Here is a 25,177-nt window from a genome sequence, read left to right as displayed (position 1 = left end):
TTGATTTAGTTATTATTTAGTTTTTTTTTTTTTTAAAGTTAAGGACCCTAATGAAAATTAATCATGGTTTCATCATAGTAATATTTTAGTAAACATGACTAAGTAACATGACTACTGTAACAATGGTTCATTTTGTGGTTACTATGGTTTTACAAAAAATTCCATGTTGAAAATATGGTTACTGTAGTAAAACCATTGTGATTTTTCGTAAGGTCCTAACATGTTGAAGTGTTTGTTACCAAAGTAAGTATTCTTATTTTGGTTTTGGCAATAGTATTTTTTCCTGAACATAGCAAGAAATGAACTGTACCGAAACTGTGACCCTTAAACCATGACACAAACTGAACTGTGAAAAATGTTAACCGTTACACCCCTAGTGGTCACTAAGGCTGTAAAATTAAAATTCGATTTGACTATTCGTCGAATTTAAGATAAAAATGCACATCTGAATGCTTAAAAGTGCATTTGAATTTTAGATGTGTGCCAAGCACTGATGACTTTCAGACTGACTGCATTCTTGGGCTAAAACAGACAAAGAATAAAACAGAATGCGGGTGTCTCGAGACGATTTTAAAAGGCTGAATTTCCTTTTAAATTGACACAGCGTCTAATAAAACACATGAAATGCTGACAAAACAGTGAAACGCAGTGCAGAGGTCAGCATCTTGCTGTATAAGCAAGCATTAGGTATGCACACACAACTGTATTTAATAACAAACAATGTGGTACCTCTAGTTTTATAAAGCTTGAGTCCGTATTACATTGATATACGCTACTGTGCAACACTAAGTTTACATAGAACCATCTATTGAACCATTTCTTCAATAACATGTTCTTTGCAATAAACAACTGCTATAACACAGTGCAGTTTGGTTTATATTGATTCATTGCACTCTCTTGTGGAAGGAGACAACGTTGATTTAAAAATTTGATATCTTGCAGCTACTTTTTCTCCTACCTGAAATAATTTCTTTAAAATTCTAATTTAATGTAAATTTTGTTAATTGTTAAGTAAAAAATGTAAATTTAGTTTTTCAGCCGTTGACAGCCCTAGTGGTCACTAGGGGTGTAAATTGGATGTTTCATTACGATACGATCTTATATCGATTCTCTTGGGCTGCGATCGGATATTTGCCGATACTTCAAAGTCTACCATGATACAATTTTGATTTGATTAGATTCAGGGGCCTGCGATCGATACTACGATATTATGTGCCTATTTTACACAATCAATAAAAAAATGTTTGCCCTCAAATGCAACCAAAATATAATTTGAATATTTTATTGTGCTCTCTGAAAAGTGCAAATTTAGTATCCACATTGGGACATCCACAACAAAATAAGGTACTTCACATGTTGAAAAAAATTATACAGATAATAATATAAAAATAACGCCACACACAAGTGATCACCAACCATTTGATTACAGCTTATTTCTCAGTTTAGTCCCTTCAAAATACTTACATAGCCATGACTTGTTTCCAACTATCCATGCTATCCATGGTTTTCTTGGCTACAACTTCCACAGTTGTAATTAAAAATTCTGATACAGTTAACTGGGATAAATGTTAGTAAGGGTGTTGATGTATAGATGTGTAAAGTATTATAACTGATGCTAGTGCTGGGCAGCTGGTGATTTCTCTTTCCCCTCATCAATGCTGTTCAGAATGTTGGCGTTGTCAAGGTGTTTCACATGGCTGAACTGCTCCATGGTAATTTAAAATAGCAAATTCCCATGTAAAATTAAAATGGGGTCGCATGCGCAACGATATCGATTGAAGCCCGAATTAATCGCGTATGTGAGCCGCTCTGCGTTTTTCCTGCGCCCGGTTGATGCCCTCACACGGATCCTGTCAATGGAGCTCGGGTTTCGCGGGAAGCCCGGTTGATGCACGCGCAGGGATAGCAGAGTACAATTTGGCTTCAAAGACCCCGCGCACATCCATGTCTCACATGAAAAGCGTATTTAGTGCTCAAAGTGAAATTAATGTAATGTAATAAGGTTAAAAGGTTAAAATTATGGACGTGGCTGACATGAAAGTATTAAAGTAAAGGTACGTCTTAAAAAAAATTCTATATCAGTATTTACGCATTGTATCAATAACACTGGATCGTTGGTTATTGGATCGATGCATCGATCCAGATCGATGAATCGTTACACCCCTAGTGGTCACTATGAACTATTGTTCTATGGAAAAGAGCACAGTTAAAATCGCAAGAAAATTGCTATATGAGCATGTGCAATTTTTAAAACCCAGCAAGCTGCAATGTTAATTTTAGTTTTTTTTACTCAAAATTCTATGATGTTTAATTCTCTATCCTGATTGGTGCACATCTTTTGCACACTGACAGGATCTCACTTATCAGAATGCAGTGTGCAAAGAAGGTACCAGTGACAGAACAGAAATCCCTATGGAATGAATTATGTGACACTGGGATTTGAACTTGAATTTTAGGACTTGAATTTGAACATGTTTATTTGAACTTGAAATGTGCAGTTTTTAAAGAGCCCATATTATGCTAATTTACAGGTTCCTGATTTTATTTTGGGGGTCTACTAGTATAGGTTTACATGCTTTAATGTTCAAAAAAAATTATCATACTGTACATTTCTGCTAAACCTATTTTCATCCTCTGGCTCAAATGCTCTGGCTCAAATGCTCTGATTTAACTCCTGTCTCTTTAAAGCCCCCCTTTCCAAAAAGCTCAGTCTACTCTGATTGGTCAGCTGGCCCAGTCTGTTGTGATCGCTCAACCGCGAAGAGCGTGTGTCGGAAAAGTAACAGCCCTTACCATAACCTAGTTTCAGGCTTCCTTAACAGCTGTAAACACTATTGTAACTATGGTAACAGTGGCGTCAGTTTTTGCCCTACCAGATTGAGTCCGATAATGAAAGTTTGGAAGAACAAACTGATCGAACCTGAACCACTTTCGTAAGCACAACTTGAACAGGACGTTTCACAGTGGTAAGTTTTAATTTAGTAGCTTTCTTACAAGTACACAATTGATTATTGTGAACCTAACAAAGCTTCAAGTAGAAGACACATAGCGCATCTAAGTTAGTCATCTTTTGCTAGAATGGGTGTAGCCAAACTTTTTTCGCCCGAGATATGAAGAGAACAGAGGCTTACTCCTGGTTAGTGAGCAAGTTAGCAGTGGACTACCGTGGATAGCGGCCATAACATTACAGCTTGTAATTATATGATTATATAAGACTCTTGAGATCAACCATTTTGTTACACAATTTTAGGTAAAAGCCGGCCCACAGCTGAATAGTAAACCCTTACCAAAACAATAACATTACATAGCAGGTTAGCCGAGCACTACCGTGGATTGCAGATGTAAAATGACCGTTCGTAAAAATAAATCCGTCTCCACACTTGATCATTACTCATGATAGTAAGAATGACAAACAATCTGCATAATTCTACACAATTGTAGGTAAAAGTGGGCCTGCAGCTGATTAACAAAACTATTTCAACACAATAACATTAGCTAGCAGGTTAGCAGAGGCCTACAGCTGTGCACTGGGTGTACACTGTAGCTACAACACAAAACTCTGCATCTGAACTCTCGGTAGCAGATAAATCCACAAATAATTAATCATACTTACAGGTTGTGATCCTGAAGCACCAGATTGTCCCAACAAAGTGGGAACTACACCATCTTTCAGGAGTAACCATCTTAAAAATCCAGCATCAGTTGTGGTTGTATTGCTAAATAATTAAAATAAATCGTAACCACTGATTCTTCAATTAATCTGCCTTTGGAAGTTCAAACAAAGAGGTTTTGCTTTCGCAGTGAAGAAAACAGCGTCTTCTCAACATGGCGACAACACTAACCCAACTCATCCTGGCCTCTGCTATAACTACATTTGTTTGAGGGTGGGCCAAAGTAGCCCGTAGGCGGGCATTATGCAAATGTGTTACATAGTGATATAGATACATTACGGAAGACGTTACTGGACTACAAATCAGCTGTTTCGTGTAGTTCTTGAGCAGTGTTGTCTGTGGGAGAGAATAACTCCCTTTTGGGTGGACTTTGTGCTTTGTAACTTTGCAGACCTTTTACATGCACAAACAGCTATGTTACACACAGAAGGAAAGGTAAAATCCCCAAAAGCATAATAGGGCCTCTTTAAATTCTGCCATTGGGACTTGAATTTTAGGACTTGAATTTGAATATGTTTACTTGAACTTGAATTACATCAAACCTGAAATTCAAATGTATATGGCACGAAATCAGATCGTTAAATTAAGAATATATTTTTTAAAACACTGATTCAGATTTTATATTCAGATTCGGGTAAATTTGAAGAAGCCATCCGGGATACTCAGAAAGAGCAATGGAGCCTGTATGTAATCAAACTCCTTCTTGACCAATCACAACGTTGCTCACAGTTCACAGTTAGAAATGGTAGGTTCCGCTGTGAAATAGTGCCAACGTGGGATCGTGGCTGAACGAGAGTCACCACCACTCTCTAGCATAAGTTACTTGTTCTGCCCTGATGCAAACTCCAGAAGTAATTAGTGTGATTGTCAAACAGGCTGTTTGATGCATAAAACAAATGTTTATCAGATAAATGTTTGCCACAGGTTCCAAAAGGCAGTTAGCTAATGTTTGCTGTGTTTTGCGAGCTAACAACCTTCTGTGTAATGTCATGTTTGCTAGACAGTCTTTTATTTCATTTTTCGAGTTCAGATGGTAAGTTGGAAGTGCCTCGAGTGTAGGTTTCCAAATCTTAGCAACTGCGTAGCTAACGTTAACTTGACATTAGTCAGGTCTGGATTAGTAGGTCGGTGGTCCGTGTACCTTCGGATAATTTGTTTTTTCGTTTTTGTCTTAAAAACAGTTCATTTATCACATTCCTGTTATCTCTCTTTATCACATCACTACAATTTACGTTGTATCTACTTGTTTTTCAATTTAAAAAGAAATAGCCAAAAACAAGAAAACAAGTTTTTAATTCATGCATATAAACAGAGTTTATAACTTGAATATTTTTTTGCACATGTGGGCGGGCCTGACGCTCCTATTTCCACTGGTTGGTCAACGCGTACCATCATCTGTTCTTCCTTAACCCCTTCCATAGAATAAGACTTCACCAGAGATAAAGTTTGCAGGTTGTTTTTGCAGTGAAGAACATTATTTTTTTTCATAGAAAAACTTCTGACTGTTGGATGTTTATTGCAATCTCATCAAGCAATGGACATCTGGATACAACAACCACTGAACGCACCAAATTGATTTTGTCACTGCGGGAGGGGCTGGCAGTGCTTTTTTATTTTCAAAAAGAAAATTAGCACGATTATGAATTGGGATGCTGTGCACAGACCTAAATGTAACTATAGACTTTAATCTGGTCATTATTGTTGTTATTATTATTAATGATAATTAAATCAAGCCAATAATTGGAGGGGAAACATAAGGGGGAGCATACACCGATCAGCCACAACATTAAAACCACCTGCCTAATATTGCATAGGTCCCCCTTGTGCTGCCAAAACAGCTCTGACCCATCGAGGCATGGACTCCACAAGACCTCTGAAGGTGTCCTGTGGTATTTTGCAACAAGACGTTAGCAGCAGATCCTTCAAGTCCTGTAAGATGCAAGGTGGGGCCTCCATGGATCAGACTTGTTGGTCCAACAAATCCCACAGATGCTCAATCTGATTGAGATCTGGGGAAATTGGAGGCCAAGTCAACACCTTGAACTCTTTGTCATGTTCCACCATTCCTAAACAATTTTTGCAGTGTGGCAGGGTGCATTATCCTGCTGAAAGAAGCCACTGCCATCAGGGAATACCATTGCCATGAAGGGGTGTACATGGTCTGCAACAATCTTTAGGTAGGTGGTACATGTCAAAGTAACATCCACATGAATGCCAGGACCAAGGATTCCCAGCATAACATTGCCCAGAGCATCACACTGGCTCCGCCAGCCTTCCTTTCTCCCAGAGTGCATTCTGCTTCCATCTCTTCCCCAGGTAAACGACACACACACACACACCCGGCCGTCCACATGATCTAAAAGAAAAGGTGATTCATCAGACCAGGCCACCTTTTTCCTTTGCTCTATGGTCCAGTTCTGACGCTCACGTGCCCATTGTAGGTACTCTCGGTGGTGGACAGGGGTCAGCATGGGCACTCTGACCGGTCTGCGGCTACGCAGCCCAATACGCAGCAAGCTGTGATGCACTGTGTGTTCTGACACCTTTCTATCTTGGCCAGCAATTTGTGCTACATTAGTTCTTCTGTGGGATCGGACCAGACAGGCAAGCCTTTGCTCCCCACGTTCATCAATGAGCCTTGGGCGCCCAAGACCCCATCGCCGGTTCACCGGTCGTCCTTCCTTGGACCACTTTTGGTAGGTACTAACCTCTGCATACCGGGAACACCCCACGTTTTGAAGATGGTCTGGACCAGTCATCTAGCCATCACAATTCGGCACTTGTCAAAGTCGCTCAGATTCTTATGCCTGCCCATTTTTCTTGCTTTCAACACATGAAATTGACTTCACTGTTCACTTGCTGCCTAATATATCCCACCCCTTGACAGGTGCCATTGTAACGAGATAATCAATGTTATTCACTTCACCTGTCAGTAATTTAATGTTGTGGCTGATCAGTGTAAAGGCTCACTGGATGTGAATAAGCCTCGCAGGACATTGTCATGGTTTTGAGGATACAAAAGCTTAGAACCATGGGAATTTTTTAGGGTAGGGACTCAGCCCATAAAAGTTATTTGATTTGAGCCCTCATCGTGTATTATTATTTATTTTATTCTTTTTTTTTCTTTTTTCATACATTCGTATAGTCACACCTTTTGCTTTAGTCTATTCGGCAAGTGTCAAGTTCATCATCGGGGCGTCGAGCCATACGCAGTTCTTCACTTATTACCTATCCGAGACCCACTCGCCATTCCATTGAAATCATGAAATAAAATGCAGCCAAACACGCCCTGTTCCTGATTTACTTTCGGTGACATGCAGTTGCATTTTGCTTGGTTTACTTAAAACAAAACAAAAATATATAATAATATAGACCTACCTGGATTTGAACATGAAAATGGCCCATCGCACTAAAAGCATGAATCCCTAGTGTAATTACTTTATTGATCATCTGAGTAATTGATCAACTATTTCATTAAACTTGTTTTGTATCAAAAAGGTAAATGTAGTACAGCAAAAGTGTATCTTAGTTCATCCAAACTGAATCACGTTGCTGGCACATAAAGCCAAAAATCCAAGGCACTCCTGGGTATAGGTCTAATATTAATAAGGCTGACTATTATAATGGGGCAATAATATTAAAAACCATAATTAAATTGTGGCTAGATAAGCCTTAATCATGTAGCCTACAACAATTATTTTACTTCATTTCCATTACGTTTTAAACACATTCGCTTTCCATAAAATATCATATTTTATTGTATAATGATTGAAAGCGTTCAGCGGAACACAGAGTAATCTCAACTCGTCCAGTGAGATGGAGATTGTATGGCCACAGTTTCAAGTCTGACCTTACTTCCTTGTGCAACGAGGCTGCACCTGAGAGCAGCGATGAGCTGTGTCTACACACAGCGAGCAAAGTTGCTGGAAGCAAATCCCGGAAGCATTTCAGAGGTACTTCTACTCCTGATGATGTCATGGTTGAAGTGCGTTCTGTCGTGTGCCTCATCCAATAGGAGTTGAGAGTTCAATCCTTTAGTGAGCAAGGCTTCATGGGATTTGTAGTCTGTTTTGGACTCCCTTTGTTCGATTTTGGCGCGGTTTTTATCAGTAAGATTTATGACTTATGTGGGGGCCTGAGTTATGTTTTATGACTGTGTTAGGCCTGCCTTTGTCTTCTATCTGAATACATGAGGCCCAACATTCCCCCTTTTGGTCTGAAGAGGTGGTTGTTGTCCAGCATCTTTAGAGCAACTGAAGGGCCGAACAGTTCTTGTCAGTTCACAGTAACCTGTGGGTTACGCCATCCATGTATTCCTGATAGGAAAGAAAACGGTTGCACAGTCCATACAGTTCATTAGAGTTCACAGAGGCTTTATCGTCTGGACAGAGATTGAGGCACATCTGGGCATAGAACTTCTAGCTAAATCTAAAACTACATTCATCACACATAAACATTTCAAGTTATTGGAAGGCACAGCATTAACTGTAACACAATCCTTTGTTGTTCTTTGGTCATAACACAAAATCAAAGTAGAACCTGACATTGGTTACTAGGAACAAAATGTTAAAGGAGGGTTAAAAGGTTAAAAGGCTTATCCTTGGAAATGACTGGGGTTAACCTGTGGGATGGGCTCAGACTGGTGTGTAAAACATGGCTGTGTGAGGAGGGAGTCCAGTCTGGCCTGTAGGTGTTAAATGTACCTGTACATGGCGTGTGCAATAATTTCGATGATCCAACCACTGAGGAGGAGCCAGAGGGCAACCAAACTGATAGGGTGTTCTTGGTAAGATGACAATCTGCTTACGTGACTAGGAAATATAGTGGTCAAGCCAGTCGGTCTGAGACTGAACTTCACTAATTTCATCCCTTCAGCCTGAAGCTGCTGTCGAAGGGTGTAATCAACGGTGAGGCTGTGACCTCTAAATGCGTCCATGATCTCAATTTCTGCATCATGTTTGTTGACGTTGAGATAGAGGACAATATTTTCAATGTGCACGATGGCTCCTTGGGGAACCATTAAGAACACCGTTTGGTTTGGTAGTGTTAGTTTAATGGCTGTATCATGGCGGTTGTATGACATTTGGACTTCGGTGGCTGGTGTGTTAACGAGCCAGCGATTGCCTGCTCGCTCTACCCTTGTCTCTGTTCCTTCATCTTTGATGGACATGCTACCTTGATACTTGTTCAGGGAATTCGCCTCGCAGAGGTAGTTAGTCACCTCTCTAACAAAGGGTTGCGTTTGGACAAACACAATGAATGTCCTTTGTCTTGGTACACATGTTAAGGTTAGGGATAAGGTAGAGCAAGGGTTCCTCATCATGGTAGGCGAGTGTTGGTGGTGTTTTGAGGTGAATGTGTGCATTACCGCTCTGAAAAACAACATTAAATACAGACTTTAGTCTATATATATTCTGCCTATGATGGTAGATTGAGGATAAATCCTATTTTGAGGTTCTGAGGATTTACATGGATTGAATTTCAATGCCAAAACTATATGCCAGGTGTATCTGTGAAGGTTGCACAATGGAGATAGTAGCAGATCTAAGGATGTGTTCGACAAGGTCTAGGGAGACCAGGTAAGCTGGTATCCTTCCACCACTCAGACTGTTGACTGAGGAGCTAATTTCCCTGAGGAGGTCCTGCATTAGATCTCTAACGATACACACACATAAGTTGTTTTCTCTGACAAAGTCCCTAAAGCGTGCAAAGTGTTATTGATAAGAAGAGTGCAAATTTACAGTGACTAATACCCTGAAGGGTTTTACCCAGGCCCTGTAATTGTTCTTGTTGGAGACGTTGTCTCTGCTGGATTTTTGGATGATGGCGACTTGTCCATCTGAAGCTGGCAAACTGTTTTCTGGACCAAGTGGTCTCGGAATGTCAACCTGAGCCCACGTGTCCACGACGGCAGTCAATGAGCGGAGCCAGTCGGTTCAGTAAGTCCTGGCCAATTAACAGTGGTTCCGTATTAAATGGGACATTTGTAAACAGGGTCTATTAGCATCATCCCTTGAAAGGTAATGTCGATCCACACCCGTTTTGTGATAGACGACTTATCTTGCGTGTAGCTTGTGATGCTTACGCTGCAGTTCTGTCTGTAACAGTTTGCCAAGAGAGAGCTTTGCTCTAGCCACCTTTGCGAAGGTGTTGGAACCTATTAGACTTATTTCGGAACTAGTGTCGAGTAGTACGTGGGTGCTGAATGACCCATGTGTCAGGCGTTGCCCTTACGGTTCAGATAGCCCAAGAAGGTCAGGAAAGGAGGGTCTGGCGTGTTAGGAGTGACTGTTTTGGTTAGCAACTTGGACCCTGTTCCCCTTTTCCCGACCTACAAAGTAAATTTTGGCATTAACGTGAGAGGGTACATCGTCTAGTCATACTGACGAGGCTTCAGCGCCATACTCCTTTGAGGAGTTCGGCGGACCTGGTGAACAAAGGAGCACGTCAAGCTTCGTTACCGTCTCAGTCAAGTGTCTCCTTATATCCTCCATTTCCTCTCTCAAATCTTGTTCTCTGAGGGGGTTAGAAACCTTTTCTATCCACCCACCTTCTTGTTTGGGTTTTCGTTCGAACCGCGCCTTTCCTTTCGGCCGGCGAACGTTTTGTCGTTTAGGCCTGCCATGACCCTGGGGGCGTGTCTGGTCACCACCCCCCTGGTTCTGTTGCCTATCCTGCTGGTGGGGTGATCGGCGCCTCTGGGGTCCTGTTCTAGCATTCACCTTAATGCGAGGCATTTCGTTGCCTTCAAGCGCTAGGTCTGCATATTCTGAGGCTTGGATCCCAAGGTCTCTGGCATCGCCTTCGTGCCCTCGGGCAGAGCGCACGCGTCTCCCATGCCAGTTGCGCGTACCTTCTGATTTCCTGCATGGTGGTGTTGCCCGTTATGCAGTGCATCGTGACGTCATATCGCACGCACTTGTGGAGGTTGTGAAGGAAGAGAGACTTGAAAGCTTGTTCCTCCTCTAGACCTGGTTCGTTACTTCCTTGGAAGTACGCGATTCTCAGGCGTCTGTAATACTCACGCGGAGGCTCGTGCCTCTTCTGGGTGATGGCGAAAGCAGCTATGGTAGCGGAGGCTTCGTCAATATACAGCGAATACTCCTCGCGTAGGGCTTTACACAGAGCTGAGTAGCGGTTTCGAGTACCAGTCAGTAGCGTTTCCATGAACGCATGGACACTCCTTACCGTGGTTTTCCATATGAGCTTGAGTTTTTCATGCGACGAAGCGTAAGGCAAGTCAGTCAGACAGTGCTCAATTTTCCTAAGATAATTGTTGATGTTTGAATCTTGATTATTTGGGTCAAAGCGTTCTATATCCCCTGCGAGGGACTCGAGTTGTCGGATGCACAAGCCTTGGTGTCGGAATGACCACGGGTCGTCCGAAACACCATAGTCACTCAGATCGCTATAGCGATGAGGATGACTTCCTCCCCTTCATGGTGGGGAAGGAGTCCAGTCGACACGTGGGGGTGGACCCCGGGTTGCGTACAGCTCCCTGGCTAATGGGATCTTCGAGCCGCTTACACCACTCTGGGCTTGAAAACAATTGTCCCCCTTCCGTGGTGTGGAATCAGTTGGTTTGAAATGCACGGTGGCGTGACTGAAAACTGACTGAGGAGGGCAACTGTAAGGAGGGGCACCTGCATCCAACCAGCGGGCCGCTGGACGAGCTTGAAAGGTGTCTTGGAGGATGAAGTCAGAGACTGTACCACTAGGAGCAGCTCGGCTCCTAGCGTGTGTCCCTGGGTTTCCCAGGGGCATATTTCTACACGCAGCGCTAAAGAGGGGGCCCTCTTCTATGTCAGATGTTGTGCTGTGCGTTTCAGCTGCACTTACCTGATCTGACTCTACTTTTAGCTGGGCATCTAGTTTTCCTCCTACATCCGGGCATTATCTTCCTGTGCCTGGACTTTCTCAACTTGGGTGCACCTAACGTCTTGGTGCAGGCTGAGATCTTCCCTGTGCACCGCTTGGTAGCTGCTCTGCAGCTGGGCGAGCTGGGCCTGGTGCTCTGTGGTTTGCAGTTGGGTTTTGCGGTGATGAAGGAACATTTGGCCCACTAGGTCCGGGATTGTGCTCTTTGGCTTCCCAACCGTGTTGTTGACTTAATCAACTAGTTCCTGCAATGCTTCATCACAACGACTAATATTGTAGCCGTTAAGGTTATCTCTGTCCTCTACGGAGAGATGGAGGACAGCAGCGACCACATCTTGCAGTGCTGGGTCGACTAACCTCCGTGGAGCTTCAACTCCAGTCACTCGGGGCGATTGGTGACTCATTTTACTGGGGCAGTAAAAATTCTTGCGACACAGTGGCTCTGATAGCTTGTTGTTTTACAGTTTCTATAATGCTGACACGAACGCACAGGTGAGAGGCTTCAACCTGTGGCTTACGGTCTACTGTTATGTAATGTGCAAATTTCACTGCGTTCTCTCTTTTGTGGACATCAATGAAGTGACTTGGCACCTCTCTGTAACATCTAGATAAAAGCGTTAAATAGCAACAACAGCAGATTTTAAGCAGACTATAGTAAATTTACCAACCCCTAATTCACTCTTAAGAGCACTTTCACACCACACTGGCTTATGTTTGGCAAGTTGTGAGAAGTTAATTGTCAAACGGAACCAAACTTTGAAGTAATGATTCAAGTTATTACTTTGGATTCCTATGCATACACACTGTGACAGAACTGGCACATAGGATGCCTCACACGGGGCACCAATTATTATGTAGGGCTTTACTGGTTGTTTAGATCAGTGTTACTATCAGAAATAATTGATAATTTCTTTAGTTATTAATTGATATTTAAATTAATTAATTGAATTTTAACTCATTAAAACCTCATATGGGGCTCCAGTAAATGTAGTGTGCTACATTTAGGAGTGGGTTTGGTTATTAGCAATAATTAATAATTATCAAAGATAATTATTAATTATTAAAATCAATAGAACATTGATGAGAATCTATGTTAGCTTTTTCTAATCCTTTAAATCAATAATTATCAAAGATAATCGTTAATTGTTAACATCGATGAAACATTAATTAAAATTAACACTAGCTTATTGATCATTCAAATTCAACAATCCTCAAAAATAATTATCAATTATCAAAAATCAATAGAATATTAATAAGGATTAATATTGATGGGGCACCATCCTGGAATCAGGGACTAATAACCAGATAGTATAACAGTCTCAATATTAGATTGTTTACTTAGGAAAATCGACATCCGAAGAATATCCGAAGACACAGTTGTATGCAAAACAAACCAAAACACTTCTCTTTGTAATATAACAAAGTTTATTTATGCAGTAATATCAATTAATAATTAATACAATGCAGTCAATAAACTTCCGACTTACAACTACAAACTAAATAGTGATATGATTAGATATGGAAATAAAAATAATTTTTTAACAAGGGTTTGTGTGTGTGTGTGTGTGTAAGGAAGGACGCGCACAAAATGGCAGACGTGACTCTCGTGGAGAGTACGTCACGCGAGACTTCCGGCCAGAGAATATGGCTTCGAATGTGGGAGGAGAGAAACCAGTCAATGGTAGCTTAGGGATAAAGCTGAGCTTTATCACAAAGCTATCTACTAGCCAAAAATGTGTGCGAGAATGTTTGTGAGGTTTACGGCTCGTAAACCGTCCCACGGTCTTTGATTCTTTAATGGATAAACTCAGTGTGCCGGTCTCACCCGCGATGGCAGAAATGCACAACAGTCCAATGTGGTTGGACTACAATACAACAAATCTCATTCATGATAATTAATACCGAGTGTTAACCGCAATGAGCGGACTCGGCGGTCCGTAAACTGTACAAGCAATAATCTTGATACACAAGAATAACACACTATAATATTCTATCTCTGCCCAGACGTAAACCTCTTACTTGAATCGCATGAGGACACAGGTAGAATGTGTGTTCATCCGTCCTTTAACTCCGACTCGGTTCCTCGAGGCTTGGGTGATGACGGGAGGCTGTTTCCTCGCTCTGTCGACGGGCGGTACGGCTGCTGATTCTCGGCTGGCTGGCGGAGAAATCAGCAACGTCGACTTGATTGAAGATGGAAGAGAAATTTTTTCTCTCTTCACTTCTGCAGGCAAACGGATGAAGATGCGGACTGCTCGGTGGTCTCCTTCAGATACGTTAGAGTGTTCGGTGGAACACAGAGTAATCTCAACTCGTCCAGCGAGATGGAGATTGTATGGCCACAGTTTCAAGTTGGACGTTACTTCCGTGTGCCACGAGGCTGCACCTGAGAGTAGCGATGAGCTGTGTCTACACACGGCGAGCAAAGTTGCTGGAAGCAAATCCCGGAAGCATTTCAGAGGTATTTCTACTCCTGATGATGTCATGGTTGAGGTGCATTCTGTCATGTGCCTTATCCAATAGGAGTTGAGAGTTCAATCCTTTAATGAGCAAGGCTTCATGGGATTTATAGTCTGTTTTGGACTCCCTTTGTTTGATTTTGGCGCGGTTTTTATCAGTACAATTTATGACTTGTTATGTGGGGGCCCGAGTTAGGTTTTACGACTGTGTTAGGCCTGCCTTTGTCTTCTATCTGAATACATGAGGCCCAACATGTATTTGGATTATCTCTTGTATTTGGATTTTGCCTGTATTCAAGATTTACCCGTTTGGATTGACCTTTTGTGTTTTGCACCTGGATTACATGTGAGTTTTTCACCGTTTACGTTTGTTCACACCCGTATGCACTTCAATAAACTTCAGCTTGCACTTGGATCCATCCCTCCTGTGATTACTCTTGGCAATCGTTACACATGGTTAGTTGCTATATAACAATAAATAAAAACTATTAGCCATTAAAAATGTAAGGTTAATTCTGTTATGTTCAACATGAGGACACACATTTACTCCCCAATATTTCACTTTAAAAAAGGTATAAAGATAGACCTGTCAGGCAAAATCAAGTCCTTTCGGACTGGAGCCATGGCAACATGTGCACCTGAAATCGTGACGCGAGCACTGCATAGACATTTTATTTATTTTTTTTATAAACACTGTCCTCAATGTACGCTAAATCAATGTACTTTCTGTGATTTAGCGCTTACCACATCCCTTACGAAAAGGCTTTTAGTCTGAAGAAAAGGAGGAAGAGCAGATGACATTGCTGGTTGACCAATCAGTTGAAATGGGCATGTCACGTTCACACATCCGTACAAATCAAATAATAAAGTTGTACACAAATTTTATGTGCTTGAATGACCCCAATTCTTGTTTTTCTGTTTCTTATATGAAATGAAAACTGAAAAATAAAGTGTTCTCAATTATGCTCCTTTCAAGATAAAAAAAATAAAAAGTTTGTAAACGGTCAGTTTATTGATTATTCCATTTTGAAGACAAAAACTAATTATCCAAAAGTGCAAGGACCGACAGTCAGCATAAACAGACTACGTGTTTCTCACTAACCATTTGGTGCACGATTTTGATGACACCCATAACTCTTGTGGCATAATGTATACTAAATCTGTGCATTATTCTAGTAAACGTGAGTTAGGTAGCTAGAATTTTCTTTTGGCATATATCTACTATTTCCACATATCTAGACCTTACATATTACTACTTACCTGGCAATCTAATGTTATTTAAATAGTAGCAGGTTGGCTTGTGAAACAGCAGCAGAGATTAATGTATCCCCTGGGTGTTATGTAGAACATTAATACATTATATAAAAACAGATGAACAGCAAAGATTAGCTTACTGCCTTGTAGTTACAACACGGGTGGTAAATGTTGATCTGATAAAGTAAAACACTTCAGAAATCAGATGACTGAAACATTTATTTCATGCATCAAACAGCATGTTTACCAATCACATTAATTACTTCTGGAGGTTGTATCAAGGCAGAACAAGTAACTTACACTGTAGAGAGGTGGTGGCTCTCGTTCAGCCATGATCCCACGTTGGCACTATTTCCAAGTAGGTATAGCTGCAGGCTGGAGACCTCCAAATGGGGGCAGAATCTCCCAAAAAGGGTGGGGTTACTCCAAAAGGGGCAGGGTTACTCCAAATGGGGAGTTAACGTTATGGAAAGGTTTCGGGGCTCCCTATATCTTTAATGGCGATTTGGAGCTCACGCCCCTTTTTGAAGCTATGCCTGCAGCTATACTATTTCACAGAGGACCTATTCTTTTCTAACTGTGAGCTACGTTGTGATTGGTCAAAAGGAGTTTGATTACATATAGGCTCGATTACTCTTCCTGAGTACCCAAGATGTCTTGTCAAATTCACCCAAATCTGAATATAAAACCTGAATCAGTGTATTAAATGTATTCTGATTTTAACAATCTGAATTCGTGCCACATTTGAATTTTAACGTTTGAATGTAATTCAAGTTCAAGTAAACATGTTCATATTGAAGTCTAAAAATTCAAATTCAAATCCCAGTGGCACATATTTCATTCAATATAAATCGGGAATAATAAAGAAAAACAAAAAGGCATAAAGAAAATGTATTATCTATTATTAATAAACTCAGCAAAAAAACAAAAAAAAAAGAAACGTCCCTTTTTCAGGACACTGCATTTTAAAGAATTTCATAAAAATCCAAATAACTTTACAGATCTTTAATGTAAAGGGTTTAAACAATGTTTTCCATGCTTGTTCAATGAACCATAAACAATTAATGAACATGCACCTGTGGAACGGTCGTTAAGACACTAACAGCTTACAGACGGTAGGCAATTAAGGTTACAGTTATAAAAACGTAGGACACTTAAGAGACCTTTCTACTGACTCTGAAAAACACCAAAAGAAAGATGCCCAGGGACCCTGCTCATCTGCGTGAACATGCCTTAGGCATGCTACATGAGGACTGCAGATGTGGTCAGGGCAAAAATTTACAATAATTGTCCCTCCTCGGGACAGACGCACTGGCACACAGCTGGCCCCGGGGGCTGCGCAAATATGCGTTCCCCCCAGTGAGCCTACTTGCACAGACCCTGTGCAAGGTCAGGGAGGACGAGGAACGAGTCACCCTCGTGGCCCCATATTGGCCCACCCAGACTTGGTTCTCGGACCTCACGCTCCTCGCGACAGCACCTCCTTGACAGATTTCCCTGAGGAAGGACCTTCTTTCTCAGGGACGGGGTACAATCTGGCACCCGCACACAGACCTCTGTAACCTCCACGTCTGGCCCTTGGACGGGACACGGAAGACCTAAGTGGCCTACCACCAGCAGTGGTAGACACGATCACTCAGGCCAGAGCTCCCTCTACGAGGCAGCTTTATGCCCTGAAGTGGCGCTTGTTCGCGAATTGGTGTTCTTCCCGAGCTGAAGACCCTTAGATGCTCTGAACAGCTCTTTGTCTGCTTCGGCGGACAGCAGAAAGGGAACGATGTCTCCAAACAGAGGCTTGCCAACTGGATCGTGGACTCCATCGCTCTGGCATACCAGGCACAGGCTGTGCCCGCCCCTTTGGGAATACGAGCACACTCTACTAGGAGTGTGGCATCCTCGTGGGCACTGGCAGAGCAGCGGGCTGGGCTACACCCAATACATTTGCAAGATTTTACAATCTCCGGGTTGAGCCGGTTTCGTCCCGTGTTTTGTCAGGTATGAACAAGTAGAGTTTGGTAATACGGAACAACTGGCCGGGTGTATCACTTGCGTGTAGCACCTTTCCCCTTCCCTGAGGTGAAAGTGTGCACTTCTACACTCAGTCGAGTTCACGAAGTCGTGGACCATGGATGTCCTTCCTCCCTAGCCTAGAATTTGGCGGAGGAGTTCGCAGCCAGTCCCACTATGGGTACTAATATGCCCTGTACTGGGATAAGTGCTCCACAGGTGCCGATTACTCAGGTAACCCCCTGTGATGTATTTTCCGTGGTACAGTCTCCCTGTTGGCAGACCAACATCTCCCTTGGGCAGGGCCCTCTCTGCTCCTGGCTGCCGTGTTTGTAGAGCTCCTCCCCTTCGAGGCAAGACTTACCACCGCGCCCCTTCCATGTGCGGCTGGTGAGCCCACGTGTCGTATTGCCACATGTTGACCTCCCCTTTGGGCAGGATGTGGTCTCCGCGGGGTCTTTTCCCCCTGAAAGAATAGGAATGGAAAAGAACACCTTCCCCGATGCGTATAATAGCGTTAGATGGCCCCAGCTGGATCTAAAACTCTGTGGAGAGAAAACACAGAGAGAAAAGGCCGCGGCCTGCTCCCACGCTAGTTACGTCGCTTCCCCCCCCTCAGGGATGTGGGGAACTACATGATGTCTTTTTGGGGCGTTGGGGGAGGTTACGTGCAGACTGATGCACCTGCTATTACGCACGCAGCAGCTTGCTTGCACCTTGGCACAGCGACTAAACATTCTGTATCGCTAGATAATGAGGTTTTACGCTAAGCAGTTCTCTGATAAAGTAATAACTGTCTTTAGAAATAACATGAAACGTCGACAGTCTCCAAAGATTATTGATACGAGGGACCATAATAATCTGTCCTTAACAGTAGAAGCATGTTCACTTGATTTCTGATGTTTGTTTTTAGGTAAAGCAATTATATTACAGTAGTAATAAATCACTTTAGAAATTACCTCAAATTCCATCATTTTCCAGATGCAAATGATATTCCATAGCTGGTGGGGCAGCAGAGACGATCATGCTTTTCCATATCGATAGATGGCAGTACAGCGTCTAACACCACTGTCACTTCGGTACTTAAAGTACACGTAGAAGAGCAATGCTAACGCTAGCTAGATAACTACTGAATACTCCTTTAAGCAGATGAAAGCATTAAAATTTTACAGTCTTTCTGTTCCAGAAAAACAACCCATGACATTATCTTTCTCTCACAGGCATACTCTAAAATGAGAATTTCCTCCCTCTAATACCACCAGCCTCCAACTAGCATGTAGCAAATCACAGTTCATGGCTGTGACGTAAACGACAGCCTTTTGACTATATAAAAAAAAATAAAAAAAGGGACACGCCCTGCCCCAACTTCCTGTTTGAATAGGAAATGTCAACACAGGACAGAAAATTGAGCTTGTCAAGGGGTCTTCAAGCGAGCACAATAATTAAGAATCTCAGAATTTATTTTAATAACTTGATTAATCTCACCATTCATAGCTAAGGTTGCTGGTGCAAGCAAATGGTATGTCTCTCACCTGAAGTAGTCACTGCAGGAGGCCAAAACCGCTTTGTGCACCTCGAAGCGTTCGTTGTCAATGGCCAAAACCACATCCAGCAACTGACCTTGTGCACGCAAGGCAGACAACCCCCTCAGGACAGTGTTACTGTGGCTGGGGGCCGAAAAAGTACAACGGAGCGTGCTGTTCTTGTTGTTAGCCATGCTGAAAAGAGAGAGAATCAGTTTGCGATGAATTGTATCTCTAACCACTCCCTGCTCACTGTGTCTCACAACACAGTCGATAGAATTACTGTAGTAGTTTGAGGAGTCTGCTGTACACTGACACTCTATCAACTGGTCTCAGTTTCTAAGCTGGTGCATCAACATGATCACTGAAATGGCACTTTTAAATTATTCATCAAATTGGATAAAGAACCTATTTGGATATGGAACACATTAGCCTCCCAAAAACCAAACACAAACCAACAGTTGTTGTGACCCAAACCACAATCAAATAAACTGGTTCTTGTGGTGATAATGCATATAAACAAGTTAAACAAAAGAAAACACTTGCTAGAGCATCCTTTTCCCTTAACGCCACTGTTCCTTAATCCTCATGTTGTTGAGATTGACTGTGTTCTTTATATTTGGGGTGCCAAAGACTCTGAAGCTCTGTGTGTAAAGATAATAAAGGGATTAACCTTTATTTTTCCTTTTAATGTGTACCTCTGAAATGTGAAGTGTAAATTCTGTGCCACTAGCGTCACCAAAGAGAAGTATGGCAAGCCAATTTTGCTTTTAATGCATCCAGCATCAATTAGAGAGCTCTACAATATATTTCCTACTAGTAAGAATTCCAATTACAAAGCTCTATAATGGATTTTTTACTAGCAAGAATTCCAATTACAGAGCTCTCTATTTGCATTTCTACTAGTAAGAATGCAATTGCAGAGCTCTACAATTGAATTGCAGAGCTTTGCAAACGTATTTTACTAGTAAAACCTCCAATTAAAGAGATCAATATTAAATTTTTTACAAGTAATCATTATAATTGCAGAGCTCTGTAATGCCTTTTTTTTTACTAGTAACAATTCCAATTAAAAAGCTCTGCAATTTGATTCTTACTAGTAAAAAGCTGATTACAGAGCTCTCTCATTCAATTTTCACTAGTAACAATTACAGAGCTGATTACAGAGCTCTACAATTGCATTCTTACTAGTAAAAACTTGTATTGATTTAGATGCAAAACAGAAGCGATTACACTCATTTCCCTTTCCAAATCCCACCAGAGCTAGGCTACATTTCAAAATAAAGGCCACGTAGGACATGGTAAGATATTAGCATTAAATATTTTTACAAGCTTATTATCAAACATATTAATTGCATTCACATGGTGTCAGAATTATCGAGAAAATAGAGATGAAACACACAAATATGCTTTATTGAAGGATAATATTTAATCACTATATTAATTTACCTGCGATACTCAAAAAAAAATTTCAAAGATGTTTGTCAAATGTCAGAAACTCACACGTATGGTTCATAGTAGAGCTTGGATGGACAAAAAAAAGCTGGGTTTATGGGACTGAAAACGATTGATATCAGCCCTACAGTGGCAGTCCTAACCACACCAACATAGTTATTTATAATGTCAAAGTTGCTCTCCAGTTGTTAGACAAGGTTTTTTTTTCTCCCCTTTTCTCCCCAATTTGGAATGCCCAATTCCAATTCCTAAGTCCTCGTGGTGGTGTAGTGACTCGCATCAATCCGGGTGGTGGAGGATGAATCTCAGTTGCCTCTGCGTCCGAGACCGTCAATCCGCACATCTTATCATGTGGCTTGTTGAGCGCATTACCGTGGAGACATAACGCCTGTGAAGGCTTCACGCTATTCTCCACGGCATCCACGCACAACTCACCATGCACCCCACCGAGAGTGAGAACCACATTATAGCGACCACGAGGAGGTTACCCCATGTGACTCTACCCTCCCTAGCAACCGGGTCAATTTGGTTGCTTAGGAGACCTGGCTGGAGTTACCTGTTGTTAGACAAGATTAATAAAAAGAGAAATATGTTACTAAGCATGTTGGGGTGCAACAGTATGTGAATAGGTATTCTGTTTTGGTTTGATTTTCTAAAAACCGATTGGAATCACAGCTGATCGGAACGGATCAGCACTCTCTCGCTCAGTACACACTAGGGGTTGAACGACCTCACATTTTTTGAAGTCGACAGTTATGTGATTAAATTCGAGTCGACGTTGACTAATCACTGATGACGTCATTAATAAAAACACAAGAGATGGGAATGCTTGCAACATGCCACAATTTGCTGTTTATTTGCAAAAAATTATACAGATGCTGACAGACAGCTCATAACATGTTGCAACTAGGGGTGTGACGATAAAATTAGCTCACGAGACGAGATGATACATGATACTGGGTTCACAAGAATGAGACAAGATGATATTTTAACACTATATACACTACCGGTCAAAAGTTTTGAAACTCATTCTTTATAATTTTTTTCTTCACATTTTAGAATAATAGTATAGTCATCAAAACTATGGAATAACAAAAATGGAACTATGGGAATTATGTTGTGACTAAACAAAATCCAAAATAAATCAAAACTATGTTTTTCAAAGTAGTCACCCTTTGCCTAGAATTTGCAGACATGTACTCTTGACATTTTCTCAACTTCTTGAGGTATCACCCTGGGATGCTTTTTAAACAGTATTGAAGGAGTTCCCATCAATGATGGGCACTTATTAGCTGCCTTTCTTTATTATTTGGTCCAAGTCATCAATTTCATTTTTTTTTATAATGAAATAAATTAAAATGGTGGCACAATTATATTTTTGTCTACAAAACTAATTTCAAACATTTAAGCATACACCTCAAAACATTTCAGGCAAGTGTTTCAAAACCTTTGACCGGTAGTGTATATGACTGGAAAAATAGTCTTTTATTTGACTGAAAGTCACAAAATGCAAAATAATGCAGGTGCATTTTGAAATGTTTTAACTAATCATCTTGTAATGAATGTCACTTCAGTTCTACTTTCTGAGTATGAATTATCATATGCAGTAAAAGACAGAACAATATGCAAGCACTGTAAAAGGTTTTGCCACAAACTCAACTGACTCAACTCCTGTATGATTTCACATGAGTCTCTTCAGACCTGGTCGATTTTAGTTGAGAGCAGCGGTGGTTCTCTAGGTGTCTTTGCATAGTGCTTGTGTTAGCCGCGGTGTACGGCACTATTTTCTTACAGTGCTTACATATTGGCTGTGTCTCGTTTGGAAGGCTGCATCCTCCGGAGGTCGCATTTGTTAGCCGCATACGTCATCGAGGCTGTCTCGTTTCATTTTTATTTGTATTTATTTTTTATTGGGAATGCAAAAAAGGTTAACAATTGTATAAATGCATATACATAAGGCACTGACAATAGATAAAAAATAAGAAAGACAACATGTATGTGGCTGATAAATGCGACCTCCAGAGGATGCAGCCTTCCAAACGAGACACAGTCTTTGTTCGTGTCTTGTCTGTCACTCTGTCGCAGTTTATTGTTTCCACAGGGTACCTAAAATGCTGCCACACAAATGATTTAAAAGTGGCAGGGGCATCTTCTATGCTGATTTCACCCTCACACTCCATCATGCTGATATCGTGAGACAGCTTTTCACCTCAACGAGAAATATCGTCACATTTTAATATTGTGAGATCTCGTGGCACGAGCATAACATAATAATGACACTCACGCAAGATCTAGGCTGTAAGCCTACTCATTGTCACAGTCCTACTCAGTCACAGTTTATGCTTTTCGATCCTGGTTTGCATGTAAGAAGATGAGGGCATCGACGTGGGCTGGATGGAGGCTTGCCCGCTGTCGGGTGATGGTATTCCCAACCTGTTAAAAAATTCTTGCTTGGGGTGCTGGTAGCTGGGACAGCCAAGTAGCTTTTGCAAAGCTTGGCCAAACGGGGAAATCTGTTCTGGTTGCGGGCCCACCACTGCAGGGGGTTCTCCATGGTGGTAATATGTGGTGTTGTTAATAAATATTCACGGACTTCTTCGGCTGCTGTGGAGTGGTGTCCCATTTTCCTCCCACTGTGATTAGTGTGGCCCAAAAAGCTGCTCAAAATATTGCTCAAGTCGGGCCTTTTTCCCAGTAACTAGCTCACCTTCTTTATCAACTGTGTCCTCGCTGTGTACATCCTCACCTATGATGAAAATTATTTTGGCTATAAATTCACCACATCTGCGCATAACAACAACAACAGATCAGCATTTTAAATAAATTATGCTAGTGCAGTTTCATTCAGCAGACCCACCTTTTGCTGCAAGCGGCTCTCCCTCATCCTAGAGCAGGCTGTTCAGGTGGCTGTGGGTGGCCTCTTTTACTCTCTGGGATGAAATGATGATGTTTGAACCAGGGATCGAGCATACAGGCCACAGTGGGGATGGATTCGGTCAGATCGTCGGACTCCAGTTTGAACCGTGTTTCCAACTGCCATCAAACCGTGTTCTTAAAGGCACGAACAGCTGTCAGGTCAGATGCTTTGACACGCAGAGTGGTGCTGATCATGTTGAAAATTACTGGAAAGATGAAAGACAGCCCCACATGCAACTCACCACACATTATTGCAGTGGCCTTGGCCAAAGGTTGCAGCACTGGAATCAGCTGTTCCAGGAGCTCTCACTGTGATGCTCTCATGGCGAGTGACTTTTGGATGGCTGGTTTGGTGACTGTTTCATCTGAGAGTACAGATTGCACCACGATCCTTTACTCGAACAGCCGCTGGAGCATTACGAATGTGGAATTCCATTGGACCGTACAGTCAGTCTGAGTTTGTTGGCTCTTATGCCAAGCTGTTCCTGCCATTTCTTCAGGGCACAAGTGGCCAACGCTGAGTGGCAAAAGTGGCTGACAACTCTCCTTGCTGCATCAATAGCCTTCGCAACATAAGGTAAGATTAAGCCAGTCTTTATTGCTAGCTGTAGTGAGTGCCCGGTGCACCCCAAATCTTTGGGAAACATTTCACATAGCTCCATGGCTAAGTTTGTGTTACTGACATTATCGTGGACTGTGCAAAACACCAGTATGCCCCATTCCTTGATTATCTCAGACAGATGGTCAGCAATGTTGACTGCAGTATGTCTCTCTGGCATCATAGATATACACAGCACTCGGGCCTTCAGCTTCCATGTGTTGGTGATGTAGTGAGCTATTACCGTAATGTACAGCTCCATGGTGGAGGATGTCCACAAGTCAGTTGTTAGCAACACACTCTGACCTCACATCTTCTTCACAACATTTTCACACAGGCTGTCGTACTGGTGTTTGATAGCGTTCCAGTGTATTGTAAGATGGGACATCGTAGCCAAGTTCAAAACAGTGCAGTGTTTCTCTAAAACCTTCTATGTGCACTGCAGCTAAAGGTCAAATGTCTTTGACAATGAAATTCACCAGCAAATTGGTGAATTGGTGACAGCAGGACGTTTGGTGAAGTCGCTAATTGACTGCTGTCGAGATGATTTGCATCGTTCCTCACCTAGCGTTAGCGGATGCATTTTCAGATGAGTGTGCATTGCACTTGTACTTTTGTTGTACTTCAGGACGGACTTGCATATTTTGCAAGTGACAGTTGTACAGGCTTCATCTTTAGTGAAGTATTTCCACACACTTGATGTACCACTGCTACTTTGCTGCAATGACCCACCAGGCTCCTCACCATGTTGTTAGTGTCAAAATCACATGATCAGCGACTAGTCAATATCAAACTTAAAGCATCATGGCAGAGCATTAAAGTCGACAAGTCAACTAGTCTGTGCAACCCCTAGTATGCACGTGCATGCACAGGATGAGATGTTTAACATAGTCAATTTACACTCTTTGTATGGTGGAATTTATTAATCATCGAAGCTCAGCAAGTGAAATACAACCCACAAGTGGAACAATGGCATGAAACGCAAACACCAGCGGAGTGGTCAGCCCATTGCGGTCTGCAGCATCTCCAGTATAGTTTTTAGAAACCTGTCATTTACTTGTGGAAGCGCAAGACAAACATGTGTCCCGAAAATTATTTACAATTTTTTTTTTATCAAAATGTTTGAATGTAAATGTGTAGATTGTGTAAAAGTCTGCAAAGAGTAGAGGTGTACGTGCAAAACAGTAGAAAGACAAGTAGTTTTAATGTTTTTGTTTTTTTTGTTTTTATATATATATCATAACAGAGGATAGCACTTTTTTCTTTTTTTTAACAAAAGGGAATAATGTTTTTTTCATTTCCCCTGGCATTGTTTTTCCTTCATTCACAAGTTGTGCCTAATGAGAAATACCTGACAGAAATATTTTTATAACAGATTCCCAATGATTTTAATAAATGTATGATAATATATAATCA

General features: G+C 41.7%; 1 protein-coding gene across 2 annotated transcripts in view; it reads right to left on the bottom strand.

Annotated features, from left to right (window-relative positions):
- LOC127425888 (kelch-like protein 26) overlaps positions 1-25,177 on the bottom strand; it is a 33,559-nt gene that overhangs the window by 6,986 nt on the left and 1,396 nt on the right. For both annotated transcript variants that reach the window (XM_051672172.1, XM_051672173.1), the window contains exon 3: positions 18,802-18,987. In XM_051672172.1, the coding sequence (XP_051528132.1) occupies positions 18,802-18,987 (186 nt within the window). The remainder of the gene's footprint in view (positions 1-18,801; positions 18,988-25,177) is intronic.

Source organism: Myxocyprinus asiaticus, chromosome 35 (genome assembly GCF_019703515.2).
Source record: "Myxocyprinus asiaticus isolate MX2 ecotype Aquarium Trade chromosome 35, UBuf_Myxa_2, whole genome shotgun sequence".
NCBI classification, from domain to species: Eukaryota; Metazoa; Chordata; class Actinopteri; order Cypriniformes; family Catostomidae; genus Myxocyprinus; species Myxocyprinus asiaticus.
Note: the sequence above shows the minus strand (reverse complement) of the source record. Positions and strands in the feature narration are given on the sequence as shown.